Below are 15,010 nucleotides of genomic sequence, written 5' to 3'. Positions count from 1 at the left end.
CGTTAATGGAAATGGAATCGGAAACTTCAGTGGTGGTGTCAGGTTGCCAGCGTTGTGAATTGTGAGATGTGAATCAGAATTGCTGGGACTTTCCTCTTTGATCGGAGATTCGGAGTAGTTTTGCAGCACAAGTTTTTGTTGCGCGTTTATGATGTTTATCCAAGGGATTTCTTCCAGTACAGTACTTTGTTTTGGTTACTTTGTCTTTTTGCTTTGTCTCTTTGTTTTGGATTTGATTTCTTGCAGATCTGAGCTCAGTTGTTTGGATTGCTGCTAGTTTGGCCTTCATGGATTCGGATTGATTTCTGTAGAGCCAGCTCAGTATATTTGTCTTCCTGACTGACTTGTGACTTGTCATTTCCTACTAGAAATCAAAGAAATGGGTCTTGTGATTTTTGAAAACTGGGATTCTGGACATAAGTAAAAACTTTGCAGTGAAGCTTTCCTTCGGTAAGAAACGCTGGCAGATCAAAGTACAAAACAGGAACGGACTTTCTTGGCTTCTGTTTTTGCTGTAATGCAGTATCATCATAAAATATTGTATTTATTTCGTTGTAATGTAATGTGAGTAGTCTGTTCTACTTATATCGTTGTTAAAGATTCTAAGGTTGCTGGAATCGTAATTAAGTTTTTATCTGTTTCTTGCTCTGAAATTCCTCGCACTCTCTGACTCTCACAGACATCACAGTCAGGAAGTACGATGGATCGTTCGTTAAAGCAGTTTGCGTGCATTTCCATATGATACTCGTACATCTTTCCTTGATACTTTGATAGAAAGCATTACGGATTTTTCGCATTGCTAGCAGTAGCACTACATGCTTTTCGTTTCGATTTCTACTGCTTTGAACTGGCATGCAAATACATTGTAGCTAACTTATAATTTTACCATGACATTTTCTGTTTATTGTGGATTTATGGCATTGTTGATTATTTTAACTGGCGTTTTATCAGAGCTACAGTCTACGGATTAATTGAGGATTAATCATTAATCTCTGTTGCAGTGTGCTTAATTGATTAGCAGATCACATGTCTACGACTTCTCCAGTGGAAGTTAAAGGGCGATTTCATGTGATCGATCGTAATCTCCGCTGACTGCATAAAAATACACGCCACCGTTCGTCGACGTCAGACCGTGTGTTGTTGGACTGGTGGTGCCACGAGGAGCCACGTTGTGATTTTTTAATCAGGAAGCACACCGTGTCGTCACTTAAACCGCCATCATGTCGGGAGCGATGCCCCAGCATTACCACATCCCCGACAGTCGTCGGGGAGTCGGATGGGACGAGTCCAATGTGCTCCTGCAGGGATCGCGCCTCCTCCAGCCGCTGTCTGACCAGTTCGGTATTGAACTGGATCAGGTAAAGCGTAAACAAATCAGATATTATTAATTATTATTTATCAAATTTTTTGCTGTAATTTAGTAGAGAAATAAATTTTTTTGCTATAAATTTATAGAGAAATACATTACACGGTATACCGTGTGAAAAATATTTTTTTGACATACTTCAGTTGAAAATATATAATATACCACCGTTTTCTCATTGAAAGAAACCAGAGATTTGGGTGTGTAATTTGATTCTTATGCCTAGGGATTGCGTATCGCATTGTGGCGGCATGCTGTCGGAAATTATTGTTAAATGTGGCGTTTGAAGCCATAGAAAAGATCCAGGGCAGAGACTTCCGTTTATTGTATTTAGTGATGAGCTTCGACGATTCGGTTGTCGCATCTTATCAACTAGCCAGAAGTTGAACGTTTTCTGTCATTTGTTAATTGTTGTTTTGCCTGTTTTCAGATAAATTTCCTGTTTTGTGAAATCCTGGGCATAGTTGCGGGCACAGCTATCCGATTATGGCTGCCCGCGTACAAGGCGTTTCCTTCCGTGCGGACGTATCGGTTATTAGCATGCGGATTACTGGGCGCCTTCATGGCATTCTTCTGCTTCGGGATGTAGGTTCATTAGCTTTGCTAATACATGGTTGCATTCCATCGAGTTGTGTTTTCTAATTTACTGCCTGATGTCGTAGACGATCGCTGTATTTATTGGCTGTAACGACGATATGCTATTACATCACGCGACTTGCCAATCCGCGGTACGCGCAGCTGATCGTGTTTGTTGTGGCCGTGGGATATTTATCATATCTCCATATTTATCGAATGATGAAGGACTACGGTGGATATAATTTGGATATTACCATGTAAGTGATCAAACACGTGTGTGTCCTCTAATCTTCCCTTTCCTTCCTGCTTTGCGTATTACTTTCTCTCCCAGGTGGCGGGTGAATGCCATATAATAACACTGCATAAAGCATAACCACGTTTTAGCACGCGCTGAATCAGTTATTCAGTTTGCTGTATTGTGATACCATTAGTTTTCGATGATTTTGTGTCGTATTAATAACCGTATATTAATATAACAAAACTTTGTAATAGTAATGTAATTAATAACAGAAAAAGAGTTATTGTTCTATCAACATATTTGCCGACATATTTTAACTTGCGACCTATAAAGAGTTCATATGTTTTATGGGCATAACACAGTCTTGTAATCCGGTAAATCCACGAACTAACTCTAACACGATGTATTTCATGTGCATAATCATTTGTGAATAGTTAACACTGACTATCGCTTTGGATACCTACTTCACTAACCACCACGAAATATATGTAAATAACGCTTTCGCACCTGGCTGTTGTGTAACCTGACTGTGACGCCCCTAACCCCGTTTGTGTCCTCTTTAGCGTTCCTTGCGTTTTGCATGCGGAGTGATTTCCTTTGTTTCAACTCCTGTTCTATATTACATAACAGGGTGATTTTGAACAGGCCGATGATGGTGATTGTCCAGAAGATAACGGCCTATGCCTTCGCTGTGCACGGTATGTTTCGTTCCTTGCTTATTTTTGTTGTTATCTGCAAAAGGTTTCTCTGGAAGCGCAGATGGTGGGAAGGATCCCGCCAGACTCAAGCTGCCCGATCAGCCTCGGCATGCCATTAGGTACTGTATCTTAGCAGCGGTTTCCTCGGGAATTTTGGTCTAATGCATTTCGTTTTTAGAACTCCTCCCAATTACTGGGAGTTCCTTTCCTATGTCTTTAGCTTCCAGTCCCTATTATGCGGACCTTTCTGTTTTTACGATGAATACATGGACTTCATCGAGGGTAACAGTATTGAGCCCAGTTCGTACAAGAAAACGGAGGATGCCGTCAAGAAAGCGCCGACCTTGTCGGAAGGCGGCAAAGCCGGTCAGTCCACGGAGCAGGTGACGGAAGCCGAGATGCTGCCCCCGCCTCAGTACCATCCATCCCCATTGTGGCCGGGTAGGGTATACTCCTCTTTTCCTGTGTATTGATCTGTTTGGTGGAGTCTGATTGAAAGTGATGTGCTGCAGTGACAAAGAAAGTGCTGGCTGCCGTTTTCCTCTGCTATTTGCACATCATGCTCGTGCCGGGTGTGCCGTTGGATTTGTTGACTGGTAGGATGAGTGATTTATTGATTTTACTCATTTTACCAATTGGTTCCGGGGATGAGTTGCACTAGTGTAATTATGTTTCTGCAGAGGAAAGCAGTTTGAGTAAATTGTCTGTGATCCAGTTGATGTTTTATCTGCTCATCGGGACTACCTTTGTCAGATTCAAGTATTATGTGGCGTGGCTTCTGTGTAAGTAAAATTCTACATCGATGTTTGAAAGAGGAGCATGATGCTGATTATTATGTAAAATTGGCAGTTGGATAATTAATACGGTTTGGTATTTTCCTATCGTAGCGGATGCCGTGGCCAACGCTTCCGGCTTGGGTTTTAATGGATACGACGAGCTGGGGAAACCCAAGTTTGATTTGGTTAGCAATGTGGATATCATTGAGTTTGAGGTGCGTTTATTTGCGTAACCTGTGCGGGTTCCCATTATCCTGATTGTTTTACCTATCCGTACAGTTCAGCCAGAATATGCGCAGTGCGTTGATCGCATGGAACAGCTGTACTGCCCGCTGGTTGCGATATGTCGCCTACGATCGGGCCCGTTTCTTGCCCATGATGGCAACCTACACGTTGTCCGCTTTTTGGCACGGTAAACAACAGGATTCATCACATGCTGTTTCTCTTAAACGCTATTGTGTAGGCGAAATCGATTAACGTGGATGACGTACTGTTTTGTTTAGGTTTCTATCCGGGATACTATGTTACCTTCATTTCCGGAGCGCTGTTCACGGAAGCGGCCAGATGGGTAAGCATAACACATCGTTTTGGTGAAAGATTAATTAATTTCATTACCATCGTTTTCTTTTGACCAGGCTCGCCGAGTTTTTCGTCCACACTTTCAGAAATGGAAAATCTCTCGCGTTGTGTATGATTTTATGACTTTCCTAACGACACGCCTCTGCTTAGCCTATGTTACGTTCCCTTTCGTGCTTTTGGAATTCAGATATGCTTGGATCATTTACAAGTAAGTTTAAGCCACAGGATCGTGTTTTTGTTCCCGAATAACGGATAAATGGATTAATGTTTTTCGGATGTTCGTTAAATATAGTATGAGCAACTGTACGTAGTGGCGACCTGGTGCAAGAATGTTTTGTATAACGTGCACTGTATACGGATACGTACACTAATTAATTTTATGCATTGGCAGAACCGCTCGTAATTTTGAAATTTCTGTTTGCAGAGCTCTGTATTTCCATTTTCACGTTTTGGCGCTTCTGGCGGTGTTCGTGCTGCCGTTTTTCCTTAAATCAGAACGGAAACCGGTTAAAGATTTGGGATCCCAAAAGAAATCAGACGGCGACGCACCGAAATCGCCCAGTTCAGACCGGTTGAAACCTGAGCAAGGGGACGAAGGAGTGCGACACAGGAATTTGTCGCCGGCCGGAACAGTCACCGGACCGGGATTAGAAGCGGCACCCAGCACCCATAAAGATGTACAGTTTGCTAATAAACCTGCCACCGGATAAACATGCTGCCAAGATGCGTGTGCATTACGCAATGCGGCATGCTTGTGCAGATTTCTGTGTTTGTTTCTTTTTTTGGCACTGAAAAAACGTGGTTTTCCCTGCAGATTGGGGATTTTGTATGCGCTGGAAAAGCCCGATTTTTGTCGGGGAATTTTGTTGTTTTTTGTTTCGCTTTTGTTCATTAAATATTAACCAGTTTACGTTTACAAACAAAACTGAAAAACCATGAGAAATTCGGGAACGCGTCAGAAAAACAATTTTTGTAGAACCGTCTGCCAATAATTACCATTGAATATGAATTTATTGCACAATAATGTCTTAACTGGACATTTGGTAATTGCACATTTTGCTGTTAAGCAGCAGAGGACACCGTGACCAATCAGTTCAGTACAAATGGGACAAGTTCACTCAGCCCATACACCACAAGAACCGCTGACCTATGGTTTTGTTACACAAATTCGCTCCAATAAAAAAAAAATCGCTCCAATTTTGGCGAACAGCAACTCATTTTTTCTTTGCAGCAGCGGGTGCGCCAGGCGCCGCCGCTGCCTCCGTCTTCTTCTTGGTCTGCACTTTGTAGTGCGGTCGGGGTTTGCCGCGCAGCGCCCGCTGTCGCTCCATCTCCTCGTTGAAGTCCAGATGTTCGTCGCGAAAGAGACCGTGATCGCGCAGAGTCCGGATCATCTTCCAGATCTGCGGATGGGGCGGATAATAGTTGGTAATATAGCCTTGTTTCTCTCGCGGCCACTCGCCTAACACTTTGACAATGCGGTTGGCTTCGGTGTCCATCGGGCGAGCGGGTTCGTTGAAGATGCGACGACTGAGGCGCGTCATCATCTGCGCGTACCTCGACACAGGTGCAGGACCGCTCATTGCGTTTACAGATAGATTATCCAAAGGAAACAAGGTATCAACAGGAGCCCAGTTGTTAATCAATATAATAATATACACAGAATAAAAAATCCAGGTTTCTGTCAAGGCATTCAAGAATACAGTACTGACGGTAGGAAATTATTCAACGAGCAGCAAAAGTCAAAACAGTTAGCGTGAGCAGCCAAACAAACACACTGCTCAGTTTCTTACACCGCGGATTAATGGGATGGGTATTTTTTACTTCACAGCTTCAGCTGCAATTTAAAATTTCCAAAGGTGTTCGTATATAGGCTACGTGCATCCTAAAAAATAATAAAAGTTACAAAACTCTGCCCGTTTTCGGCTAATATTTTTCGTGAATAATTTTTGTAAGAGTATTGTCATTGTGGCTACCAACCGGAAGTGTGTTTCGGCGATGAAGCCCCTTAGCTATACGTATAAGAGGCTTCAGCTCGATCCGCTACTGACGCCTCAAAACCAAAACTGAAAAACGTTTGACTTCCTAGTAGTCCTACAATCGTAAATAAATGCAAACAACCGCAAAACATGAAATGCTGTTTTTCCAGTACTCGTACATTTTTCCCACTTGCGATTCCTTTATTTTATGCTATCCAGTAACTTGACAAGCAGCTGCAGAATTTGATTTCCCCGTAGCGGTTTACAGTGCCCGTCATTCGTATTCGTCTCTGATCTGAGAATCTTTATAGCGCTACTTAACCTACATTCTGCGTTTGTGTAGGTGGATCTGAAAATGTAACTTGGATATTTTGCTGTTTCATCTTTACCAGATTTTTATCCTCAGCCTACTGCATCGCCTTATTTTTATCCTTTTACACTTGCCAATATCCTTGCCTTTGGCTGGCAGCAGCAGTGCGTAGACGAAACTGGCCAGGGAAAGATCCGCCATGAATACACCACAGCAGCAGTCGCCATGGCGCAGTCCCGCAGTGGGTGGCATCGCCACCACCACCACCATGATCAATCAGATCTGCGCTGATTGTGGCGCTGCAGGTACGTTATATTCCCTACTCTTCCAGTGTACCGTGAACTGCAGCTTCGGTTTCCACAGACGCCACGTGGGCCTCGGTGAACCGTGGTGTGCTCATCTGCGAGGAGTGCTGCAGCATCCACCGTGTACTGGGCCGTCATGTGTCCCAGGTGAAGCCCCTGCCCTTAGCCCGTGCTCGTCCGCAGCGTCGCAGCACGGCATCTAGTGCCAGCGGCAGTCCGTCCTCTAGCGCCGCCGCCGGATGCTGGCATTGGCCACCCACATTGCTCACGGTAAGATAAGGATCACGCTGTACCGAAGCATAAATTTTATTTGAAGAAACCAAATTTTTTATTTAAAAAAGCGTGTGAAAATATTTTGGTATTTTTCTAAATTAACTAGAAAATATTTTGGGAAATGTTGGTCACGATAATTAATTTTTATCTAGACAAACCAGATTTTAATTTTAAAAGTATAAAAATGTTTAGACTATATTCTTTTTTAAATTAACCAGCAATATTTTCCATTATTTTGGGAAATAGTGGTCAAGATATCTACGTTGATAAAGTTTGAATACTGTTATTATACTGCTCTGCGATAATAGTATTAAATTATTTACAACCTGCTTAACAATTTGACAGTTTGAATGTTTTTTTTGCAGATGGTAACCAGCCTGTACAGTAAGGGTGCCAATGGTTTATGGGAATACTGTCTCCTCCATCCCGGTTCCTCATCCGGCCACACAAGTTTAACGTCCAGTGGGAGCAGTCCGTTGGCGCTGGCGGCAGCCGCCGCCACAGGGCATAAGCAGCACAGCCAGACGCAACGCCGCAAACCGTCTCCGAAAGATCCCATTCATCCTAATAAATCGGACTTCATCCGTGCCAAGTATCAACTGCAGTCATTTATTCACCGTCCCACTAGAGACGATTCGCAAAGCACTTTGGAGGATGTCAGCCAGGTACCGCTTTTGTTTTTGAGCATTTTCACATCGTGTTCATATTTTTCACATTGTTTTTGAGCCTCTTTTACGTATTTCCCACTATGCAAGTGCCGCTGTGTTGTCCTCTTCTGTAAAGATTTATTCTAATAGTAAACGATATTCAGTGTGTTTAAAAATTTATTTCGCTGGTGAAAGCTGATATGTACGAGTACTCCTGACTTCTGAGTAAGATAGATGCACTTCCTTTAGCATCTGCTGTATTGCGTAATGAAACATGTTTTTGGAGTTCTAAATAGAAGTGGCAGACAGTTTAGACAACAGAAAAGAGTGAAATGCTTTTTGTAGCAACTGCACTCATCCGTCAGAACAGGCAACATTGAAATATCTTTGCGCCTTTTATGCTTGGGAGCTGATCCGAACTATTGGCATCGGGAAAAGGGTAATCGGCCTCTGCACGTGGCTGCTAAAGCTGGACAAGCATCGCAGGTGGAACTGTTAATTGTATACGGCGCTGATCCAGGTAAGGCATCTTCAAACGGGTTTGTTGTTATCTTGCTCGAAAGGACTGATTTTTCTCTGTAGGTGCTCCTGATATTGCCGGGAAAACCCCGGCGGACCATGCGCGCTGTGTTCCTAATCCGGTCTTGGCAGATCGCATCGCGGAATGCCAGTATGAGGTGACAGATCGCTTGGCGTTCTTCTTGTGCAACCGACGACCGGATCATGCAGCGGGACAGCACTTCCTCATACCAGAAATGGGGGATCAGTATGTACCGCTTTTTGGTAACAATCATCGTTGCAGGCTTTGTGATATTTAGCGGGACTTGCATTTTTAGCTCTTCTGATCTGTCAGAGCTTTCGAAAAGCGCTCGACGAGCATTGCATGCGCTCAGTAACAGCCTGTTGGAAACGTTAGCTATGGATGTGTACGATGAAGTGGATCGGCGCGAAACAGAAGCTGGTGAGATAAAAATCTTTTGGTTTCTGATGCCCATAATGCTCGGCACTATGGCTTATTTTGCTTGTTGTTAGCTTGCCAAGGGGAGGATGCTCACACGCCCACGCACCGCCGTCCATCCGGATTTTTGCCGGTTAATCCGAAATTATCTTCGACGCATAACCAAATGCGTCAGAAACTGGGCACGCTAAACTCCCGTGACTTAGCCGGGCTAATCATTGATTTGCTGACCGAAATACGGCGTCGTCAAGGCGGCGGTGACAGCGCGCGGGCCCTTCCTGCTCCCGTGCCAACACCCCAGCAGGCGACGATACTTTCCGTTTCCAGAGCGGCTTCGCGCGGGCCTAGCACTGAACGGGAAGTCGATCGAGATGACGCAACCCGGGAAAGTCCGGTGTATGACGTGACGCTGGACGATCGTGAGGATGAAGACTATTTGGATTTTGCGCCAGCTGCAGGCGCTGTCCGTGGCAATGCGCAAGCGGTGCGCGCGGGAAAGGAGCCAATTTATGCCCAAGTGCGGAATGTGCGTTTGACACGGGAGACCAGCCAGCAGAGTGTGACGGCGGAACAGTATATGGAGATGAAGAAGGCGTTGGATGAGACGATAGCACGGGAAAAAGATCTGTCAAGAACGGTGGATGCTATGCGAAATGATCTCGAGCGCTTGAACAACCAAGTGAGTGAATACCAGTTAATCTCATTAACGTACCTGTATTCGTTGATAATTGCAACACCATCACCGTTCTGTTTGGTGACGCTGAACGCTATGATGTTCATCCAGGTTTCCGTTTTGCTGAACGATCAGTCGAGGAAGATCCAGGAGTGTGGCAATATGCCGGGAGGCGCAGATTCATCTGTTGCACGTCCCGTTCCATTTCCGCGAACGCTTCGGGATGACTCCGGACTTGCAGATACAAACGAAGAATCTAACGGAAACATTGACGGGTATGCTTTCCACATCGTTTTTTTAAATGATTTCTAAATGCCGCAGTAATTTTATCGGGTGAACTTTTTTTTCTCGTCTATGGTAAAATGAAAAAATGGATTGTTCAGTAAATTGACTAATTTTTTTGTGTCAAGCGGGGTTATCTGCACATACATGAAGTGGTTTTGTTAAAGATGTGATTATTCCTGTTCACAGTTCTCCTGAGAGGAGCATCCGGCCGGACCAGGAGTCGGTCAGTGGGTACACGTCGCAGATCACACAATCCATCCATGAGCTGAAACGCGCGGCGGAAAATGAAGATCATAACGTACTGAGTAAATGTGCGCAGAGAATCCACACCTTGACCCATAATCTCTGCAACCACTGTTTACCCTTTATGGTACGATTTTTTGCGTCGTACGGTCAGAAGATTTAAGTCGTCTTGATTGGTTCCTTTTGCAGGATGGAGAACGGCCAGCGGCGTTGTCCGACCTTTTGACCAGCTCCAACCGACTTTTGACAGACTGTCTGGAGTTTGTAAATGAAACTACATCTGGTTTTCCGGATGGAGATGCGGACAGATCGCCAGGCGATAACAGAGCTAGTAAAACTAAAGCGGCGCTGAAACAGATGCTCATCGACGATGCCTATAATGTGGCTATGGGTTTGAAGAATATTCTTTTGCTTTACACCAGCTTGGGCAACAATGCGGATGCGGTTCACAGCACTCCATTCCCGAAATAGGAATTTTGTAGTCGTGCGATATTTAAGAAAAACTAATGAGAATATGACGGTTTTTTCCTCTTTGTTGTCTGCGTATCTTTTTAGCTTTTTATCTTTTTGTGGCTTTAAAGAGAAGCAGATGGTTAAAGAGTTCTGACAAATGTCGTAGAGGTGAACGCGACGGATCCGTAGAAAAAAGTTTAAACTGCGGAAAGCGCTATAATTCTGCATATTTCGATCGTCAGACGTCAAACACCACTTTTTGAGGTCAAATAATTTAGCAGTTCTAACGAAGTTGAGTTTCTGACTGTGAGCATTACGATTATAACTTGGCACAAGCATAGAGAATAAAATTTTTACTCTAATAAAATCACCATGACATCTTTTGAATATATTCAGCCGCCGTGCAAGGACCAATATTAAACTATGAAACAAAAGAAACCAAACAGCACAAAAAAACAAAAGATGAGGAAACCGATAAACGGGTAACAGAAAACTATGATAAAAATATTTCATTCGGGTTTTTACGATGAGAATTCCCACCAATCTTTATCATAGCCTTCATGCACATGATCCACCAAGGCTCGCCGGCGTATTTCGCAATAACTGGCTTTATCCTGCACTTTCTGTTTGATTTCCACCGCGTTCTGACCGGTAATATCACGTTCCAGGTAACCGGATAGGGTTTCTGTCGCATTCTCCAGATCATGTTGATTATCTTCAAACATGATCTGCTGATTGTTCTTCTGCAGGTAGAAGGCGAATACGTACGTGTACATTAAAGTTTGGCGACACTGTTGCAGAATATTCACTCTGTAATAGAAAATTATCCATCGTAAGAAAGCTGAAAGCGAGGCCAGGGTCGGCTAATAAACTTACGCTTTCTGTAAGAACTGCACTTCAATCCAGGACATATTGTGCTGCTGTAATTCTTCCATCTTGAGGAGAATGGAGTTGTTTAACTGAAAACATAAAACGGTTCAATAATTATCAATAAGTTTACTTTTCACCATAAACAGAATAAAATAACCTTGGTTTCCAGCTTCAAACTTTGCTGATGATTCATATAGCGATTAAAATAGAAGAGATATCGCTGTAGCGCAAATCGTGACTTTTCCTGAGCATCTCGAGCTGCTTTGGCTTCATCATCAGTATAGCGGTTGCACTTAAACCAGGATGACCCATGGGGCTGCCACGGACCCAAACAGATCCAACAGAATTCTGCTTTGCAAACGGCATTCTTACAAACTGCAACCCAGAGAAGTCGTCACTTGTCAGCTATAGTTCGCACTCGCAGTCGTACATAACTGCTCTAACATGTATCAATGCTCGTATGGGCAGTCTAAGGAAGCATTTTGGTACTTCATAGTATTAGCAAGCATAGAACTTACCAACATGATTGCAACCACCATCCTGCAAAGAAAAATTAATCACTAATCCTCCTTAGAAAGAATTCAATCGAATTGCCTTTTCAATTGTAGCGTGGCACGTGGGACACTCCTTGGTATTAGCAGCAATCCAGTTGCTGGTCTCGCTGTCATCCGCACACTTTTTCCTCCATCGTTTCAGAACATCACATGTCACTGGATCATGCCTACAAGTGCAAACATACGGTGTCACTAACTAACAATTCCAGACAGCATGGTTTCGTATGGTTTAATTGGCAAAACATTTCGAATGCGAATGTTGTTGCTAAAACCAAGGCAGCTAAAACTTCTAAATGTATTGTATACGAATTAAAATGCGTATACACCGAATATACATACATATGCCATTTTCTGATAACCACTTGCAGAATTTGAAAATGAAATCATATTCAGTACGAGTATTCATTTATACACGCTTCGATAATCAAACGCACCAAGGTTGGCCGCAGAGAAAGCAGAAGGTAGTTTGACACTGGGTACATTTGACCGGCATCCACTCCGCCGAGCGGACTCGCACCGCGTATAAACAATCTGCACCGGGACACCATCGCATACAGCGATGGGATTCCACGAAAGAATTGGTGATTCCATGCTGATATTTTCTCCTCACGTTATGACTATTGCTGATCACTTGCATCACAAATACATCATCCACCAAAATGTGACAATCATGCGCCGGACATTCAATCTTATACGTTATGTTCTCATCCACAATCTTTCCGGTCAAGTATGTTTTCCAGCAACTCCCACAGAACCGATGACCACAATCCGTGCCCTTCCAATCACCAGAACCGCTTTTCAAAGTTGTGTAGCAAATCTCGCATGTTTCTTTCTGTAAAACCACCAATCAATTCAATTTCAAATATTCAAAATAGTACCGATGCCACTAATTTGCACCGTAAACTATACTAATAATTCATGCTACTATGAGTGCTATCTGACAACACCATGGAGAGAAACCATAATGTTTCGAAACAAGTAGCCTAATAAGGCAATCGCAAAGTTCGGTTGTGTTTTTAAATTGCGTGATCAAAATGACTTACCGTACAGGTATGCAGTAAGTACAATAGGTATGCAGTAAGTGGTCTCACATTAATCGCAAGTATTACCAGTACCAACTGAGCGCGGCATATTTCTCGTTTAAAATCTTTCACCATAAAAAAAATCTAAAACCATCACCTATCATCGTCAAGCTTTATCATAAATAATAATTTAAAGATCTCAATATTAATTTAAGGCCAAGATCTGAATACTATTTAAAGAAAACAACAAGGACTTACCGATGTACTTGCAGCATGCATATCCTCTTTATCCGATCCGATCGAATCCGATCGGCAGACAACATGAGCATCCTGGAACAACTTTTCACTATCCTCAAAAAATCGTTCCATCAGACTTTCTTTATCCCAGTTCAGTTGACTCAATAACAGCCTGACAGTTGTCGTGGGAAGCTAAAATACAGAAGAGCACCGCGCATTCAAACGAAGCAGTACTTATAGTTCGTATGATTTTGGAGTTTGGAGCACCCAACGTACAAACAAGCGAAATTCATAAACTAACTAACCCAGCCAAATATACTGTATACCGCAAAATTCAGTAAGAACTACCAATTCACTTGCCAAACCAACCATATAAAACTCGAATAAAATTGTAAAACGCAGACAGTAATGATTATAATAATACAATCGCTAACCTGGAGCACTTGATTGACTTCTCGCACCACCTCCGTCATGTACTGGCAGATCTGTTCCGGCGAGAGGACATCGTACGGCACATCTTGTCCACTGGTGGAGATGGCATGCAGCGGTTCCTTCCCACCCGCAGAGGGGCTGTTCAACGCTCCCGCGCCGGAAACGCCGGCTTCGCGGAGGGATGAGGAGAGGACTTGTGATTCGCGGCGAAAGCGTCCATCGCCGCTCAGACCGAGATCGTCATCCAGACTGACATCCTCGTCACTGCCAATGTGATCATCGAACTCCCCGTCATCTTCGTCCACGGAATCATTCAGTCCGTAATCACCAGCACCTGCGTGGACGGGGCGCGGCCGGGCGGAGTTGGAGGTGGAGGGGGGAGTGGCAAAGTCCAGGTTGTCGTCGGCGTCGTAATCGTAGCCCATTTCTTCGTCACTCTCCATTGCGCTGCCTTTCTGGAATGAATTATGAAGCAAAACCTCAAAATTACGTTCAATTACGTACAAATAATACCCATTACATTACTGATTATAAAATTGTTAACAAAAATTTAGAGCCACTGGTACTGCGAATTATAACGTTACTAGCAGTGAATATTTAGAAACTAGTACAGAATATTCAAGAAGAACATTAGGATTAATAGCAGCAGCAGTGAGATTACAGTATGGCTACACTCACTACAGTATGGCTACAATTGCCTGAATTTCAGTAAGTATTACCACTATTATCTGAATACATTTTGGTAGTAGTGTGAAAAACTCGACAGGATCAATTTCAGCAAAATGTCCTTTTTGATTACGGTTCGCGTTTTACAAGCGAAAAGACTTCATTGTAAGATGCAGGCGTCAAAGAGCTAATCAGAGACGCCAGCATCATTTTGATAGCATGTGATCGGTAATTAGCAAGCATCAGCTTGCTAGCAAACCGTCACGCACAGCACCACGTACCTTCTAGATACAACGAAATCGCCCTCAAAAAGAACGTTAATTCCAAATGAGAACGAAAGCGCCACGAAAAGCGCAAGAATCACGAACTCATTCACGATCAAAGTGCGCTGGGCCAGGCGACTGATGACATGCGAAAAGTTCAGAAACAGTGAAACACAAACGGAAATCTATCAAAACCTGGCCCGTGTTATCAGGCTACCAGGCTACTGCCATGCACTTGAAATACTACAGAACGGGAACCATATACCTCTGAGACTAACGAAACATAATTGAACATCAGAAAGATAACCAAGAAACCAATAAACTACACCCATTGCGGATTCAGGATGGGATCCTTACGTAAAACCACAACAACGTGCGAAAATGAAACACATGTTTTTTGGCATAAGAATGGCCCATAAGAAAAGCTGCAGGGTTGTGATGTGGAGAGCTGAGCATTACCGGGGGGAATGTCACCCAATATGCACTCTGCAGAGTGCAGACTGCAGACCGCTCTGCGGAGCTCATGGCTTTATTAAGAATTTCCGACTCGCTTAGATAATTTTTTAAGCATAAAGATTTTTCCATCAGTAGCTACTATCGCCGCCATGTC

General features: G+C 43.5%; 4 protein-coding genes across 6 annotated transcripts; 2 read left to right on the top strand and 2 right to left on the bottom strand.

Moving 5' to 3' along the window:
* The first annotated feature begins 86 nt into the window (after positions 1-86).
* Positions 87-5,173, top strand: LOC129594727 (lysophospholipid acyltransferase 6-like). 3 transcript variants are annotated; one of them, XM_055491511.1, is made up of 14 exons: positions 87-450; positions 1,022-1,358; positions 1,794-1,948; positions 2,026-2,196; positions 2,808-2,875; positions 2,937-2,994; positions 3,054-3,316; positions 3,388-3,471; positions 3,556-3,657; positions 3,763-3,866; positions 3,931-4,063; positions 4,155-4,219; positions 4,287-4,438; positions 4,655-5,173. In XM_055491511.1, the coding sequence occupies exons 2-14, from the start codon at positions 1,221-1,223 to the stop codon at positions 4,938-4,940; spliced, it is 1,779 nt and encodes a 592-aa protein (XP_055347486.1). In that variant the 5' UTR covers positions 87-450; positions 1,022-1,220; the 3' UTR covers positions 4,941-5,173. The 3 variants fall into 3 exon arrangements, with proteins under 3 accessions (XP_055347486.1, XP_055347484.1, XP_055347487.1); XM_055491509.1 differs by having other exon boundaries at positions 1,002-1,358; XM_055491512.1 differs by having other exon boundaries at positions 88-450; positions 1,002-1,358; positions 2,823-2,875.
* Positions 5,174-5,210: 37 nt separating this feature from the next.
* On the bottom strand, positions 5,211-6,160 carry LOC129594728 (28S ribosomal protein S33, mitochondrial-like). Its single transcript, XM_055491513.1, has one exon. The coding sequence runs from the start codon at positions 5,811-5,813 to the stop codon at positions 5,445-5,447; it is 369 nt and encodes a 122-aa protein (XP_055347488.1). The 5' UTR covers positions 5,814-6,160; the 3' UTR covers positions 5,211-5,444.
* Positions 6,161-6,335: 175 nt separating this feature from the next.
* Positions 6,336-10,589, top strand: LOC129594733 (ARF GTPase-activating protein GIT2-like). The gene is made up of 10 exons (XM_055491519.1): positions 6,336-6,824; positions 6,883-7,094; positions 7,463-7,762; positions 8,090-8,264; positions 8,327-8,510; positions 8,581-8,705; positions 8,777-9,381; positions 9,487-9,650; positions 9,847-10,030; positions 10,093-10,589. Exons 1-10 carry the CDS (start codon positions 6,719-6,721, stop codon positions 10,372-10,374), a joined length of 2,337 nt encoding a protein of 778 aa, XP_055347494.1. The 5' UTR covers positions 6,336-6,718; the 3' UTR covers positions 10,375-10,589.
* LOC129594734 (E3 ubiquitin-protein ligase arih1-like) lies at positions 10,587-14,782 on the bottom strand. Its single transcript, XM_055491520.1, has 9 exons — positions 14,419-14,782; positions 13,474-13,926; positions 13,061-13,231; positions 12,215-12,612; positions 11,821-11,947; positions 11,745-11,766; positions 11,384-11,601; positions 11,233-11,315; positions 10,587-11,166 (listed from the first exon to the last, which is right to left on the bottom strand). The coding sequence occupies exons 2-9, from the start codon at positions 13,912-13,914 to the stop codon at positions 10,878-10,880; spliced, it is 1,749 nt and encodes a 582-aa protein (XP_055347495.1). The 5' UTR covers positions 13,915-13,926; positions 14,419-14,782; the 3' UTR covers positions 10,587-10,877.
* Between the last annotated feature and the right edge of the window lie 228 nt (positions 14,783-15,010).

Source organism: Paramacrobiotus metropolitanus, unplaced genomic scaffold (assembly GCF_019649055.1).
Source record: "Paramacrobiotus metropolitanus isolate TYO unplaced genomic scaffold, Prichtersi_v1.0 Parri_scaffold0000071, whole genome shotgun sequence".
Lineage (NCBI taxonomy): Eukaryota > Metazoa > Tardigrada > Eutardigrada > Parachela > Macrobiotidae > Paramacrobiotus > Paramacrobiotus metropolitanus.
This window is presented reverse-complemented; position numbering and strand designations above follow the sequence as displayed.

What these genes read in the sequence shown, in the direction of transcription:
- LOC129594734 (XM_055491520.1), bottom strand. Translation starts at nt 13,914, where the DNA reads ATGGAGAGTGACGAAGAAATGGGCTACGATTACGACGCCGACGACAAC. An exon ending in TTTCTCTGCGGCCAACCTTG is followed by an intron (nt 11,948 to 12,214) that starts GTGCGTTTGATT and finishes TTGCACTTGTAG; the next exon opens with GCATGATCCAGTGACATGTG. An exon ending in GTGCAGTTCTTACAGAAAGC is followed by an intron (nt 11,167 to 11,232) that starts GTAAGTTTATTA and finishes TTTCTATTACAG; the next exon opens with AGTGAATATTCTGCAACAGT.
- LOC129594728 (XM_055491513.1), bottom strand. Translation starts at nt 5,813, where the DNA reads ATGAGCGGTCCTGCACCTGTGTCGAGGTACGCGCAGATGATGACGCGC.
- LOC129594727 (XM_055491511.1), top strand. Translation starts at nt 1,221, where the DNA reads ATGTCGGGAGCGATGCCCCAGCATTACCACATCCCCGACAGTCGTCGG. An exon ending in GCATTCTTCTGCTTCGGGAT is followed by an intron (nt 1,949 to 2,025) that starts GTAGGTTCATTA and finishes CTGATGTCGTAG; the next exon opens with ACGATCGCTGTATTTATTGG. An exon ending in GTTGTCCGCTTTTTGGCACG is followed by an intron (nt 4,064 to 4,154) that starts GTAAACAACAGG and finishes TGTTTTGTTTAG; the next exon opens with GTTTCTATCCGGGATACTAT.
- LOC129594733 (XM_055491519.1), top strand. Translation starts at nt 6,719, where the DNA reads ATGAATACACCACAGCAGCAGTCGCCATGGCGCAGTCCCGCAGTGGGT. An exon ending in TCGGCGCGAAACAGAAGCTG is followed by an intron (nt 8,706 to 8,776) that starts GTGAGATAAAAA and finishes GCTTGTTGTTAG; the next exon opens with CTTGCCAAGGGGAGGATGCT. An exon ending in TCGAGCGCTTGAACAACCAA is followed by an intron (nt 9,382 to 9,486) that starts GTGAGTGAATAC and finishes ATGTTCATCCAG; the next exon opens with GTTTCCGTTTTGCTGAACGA.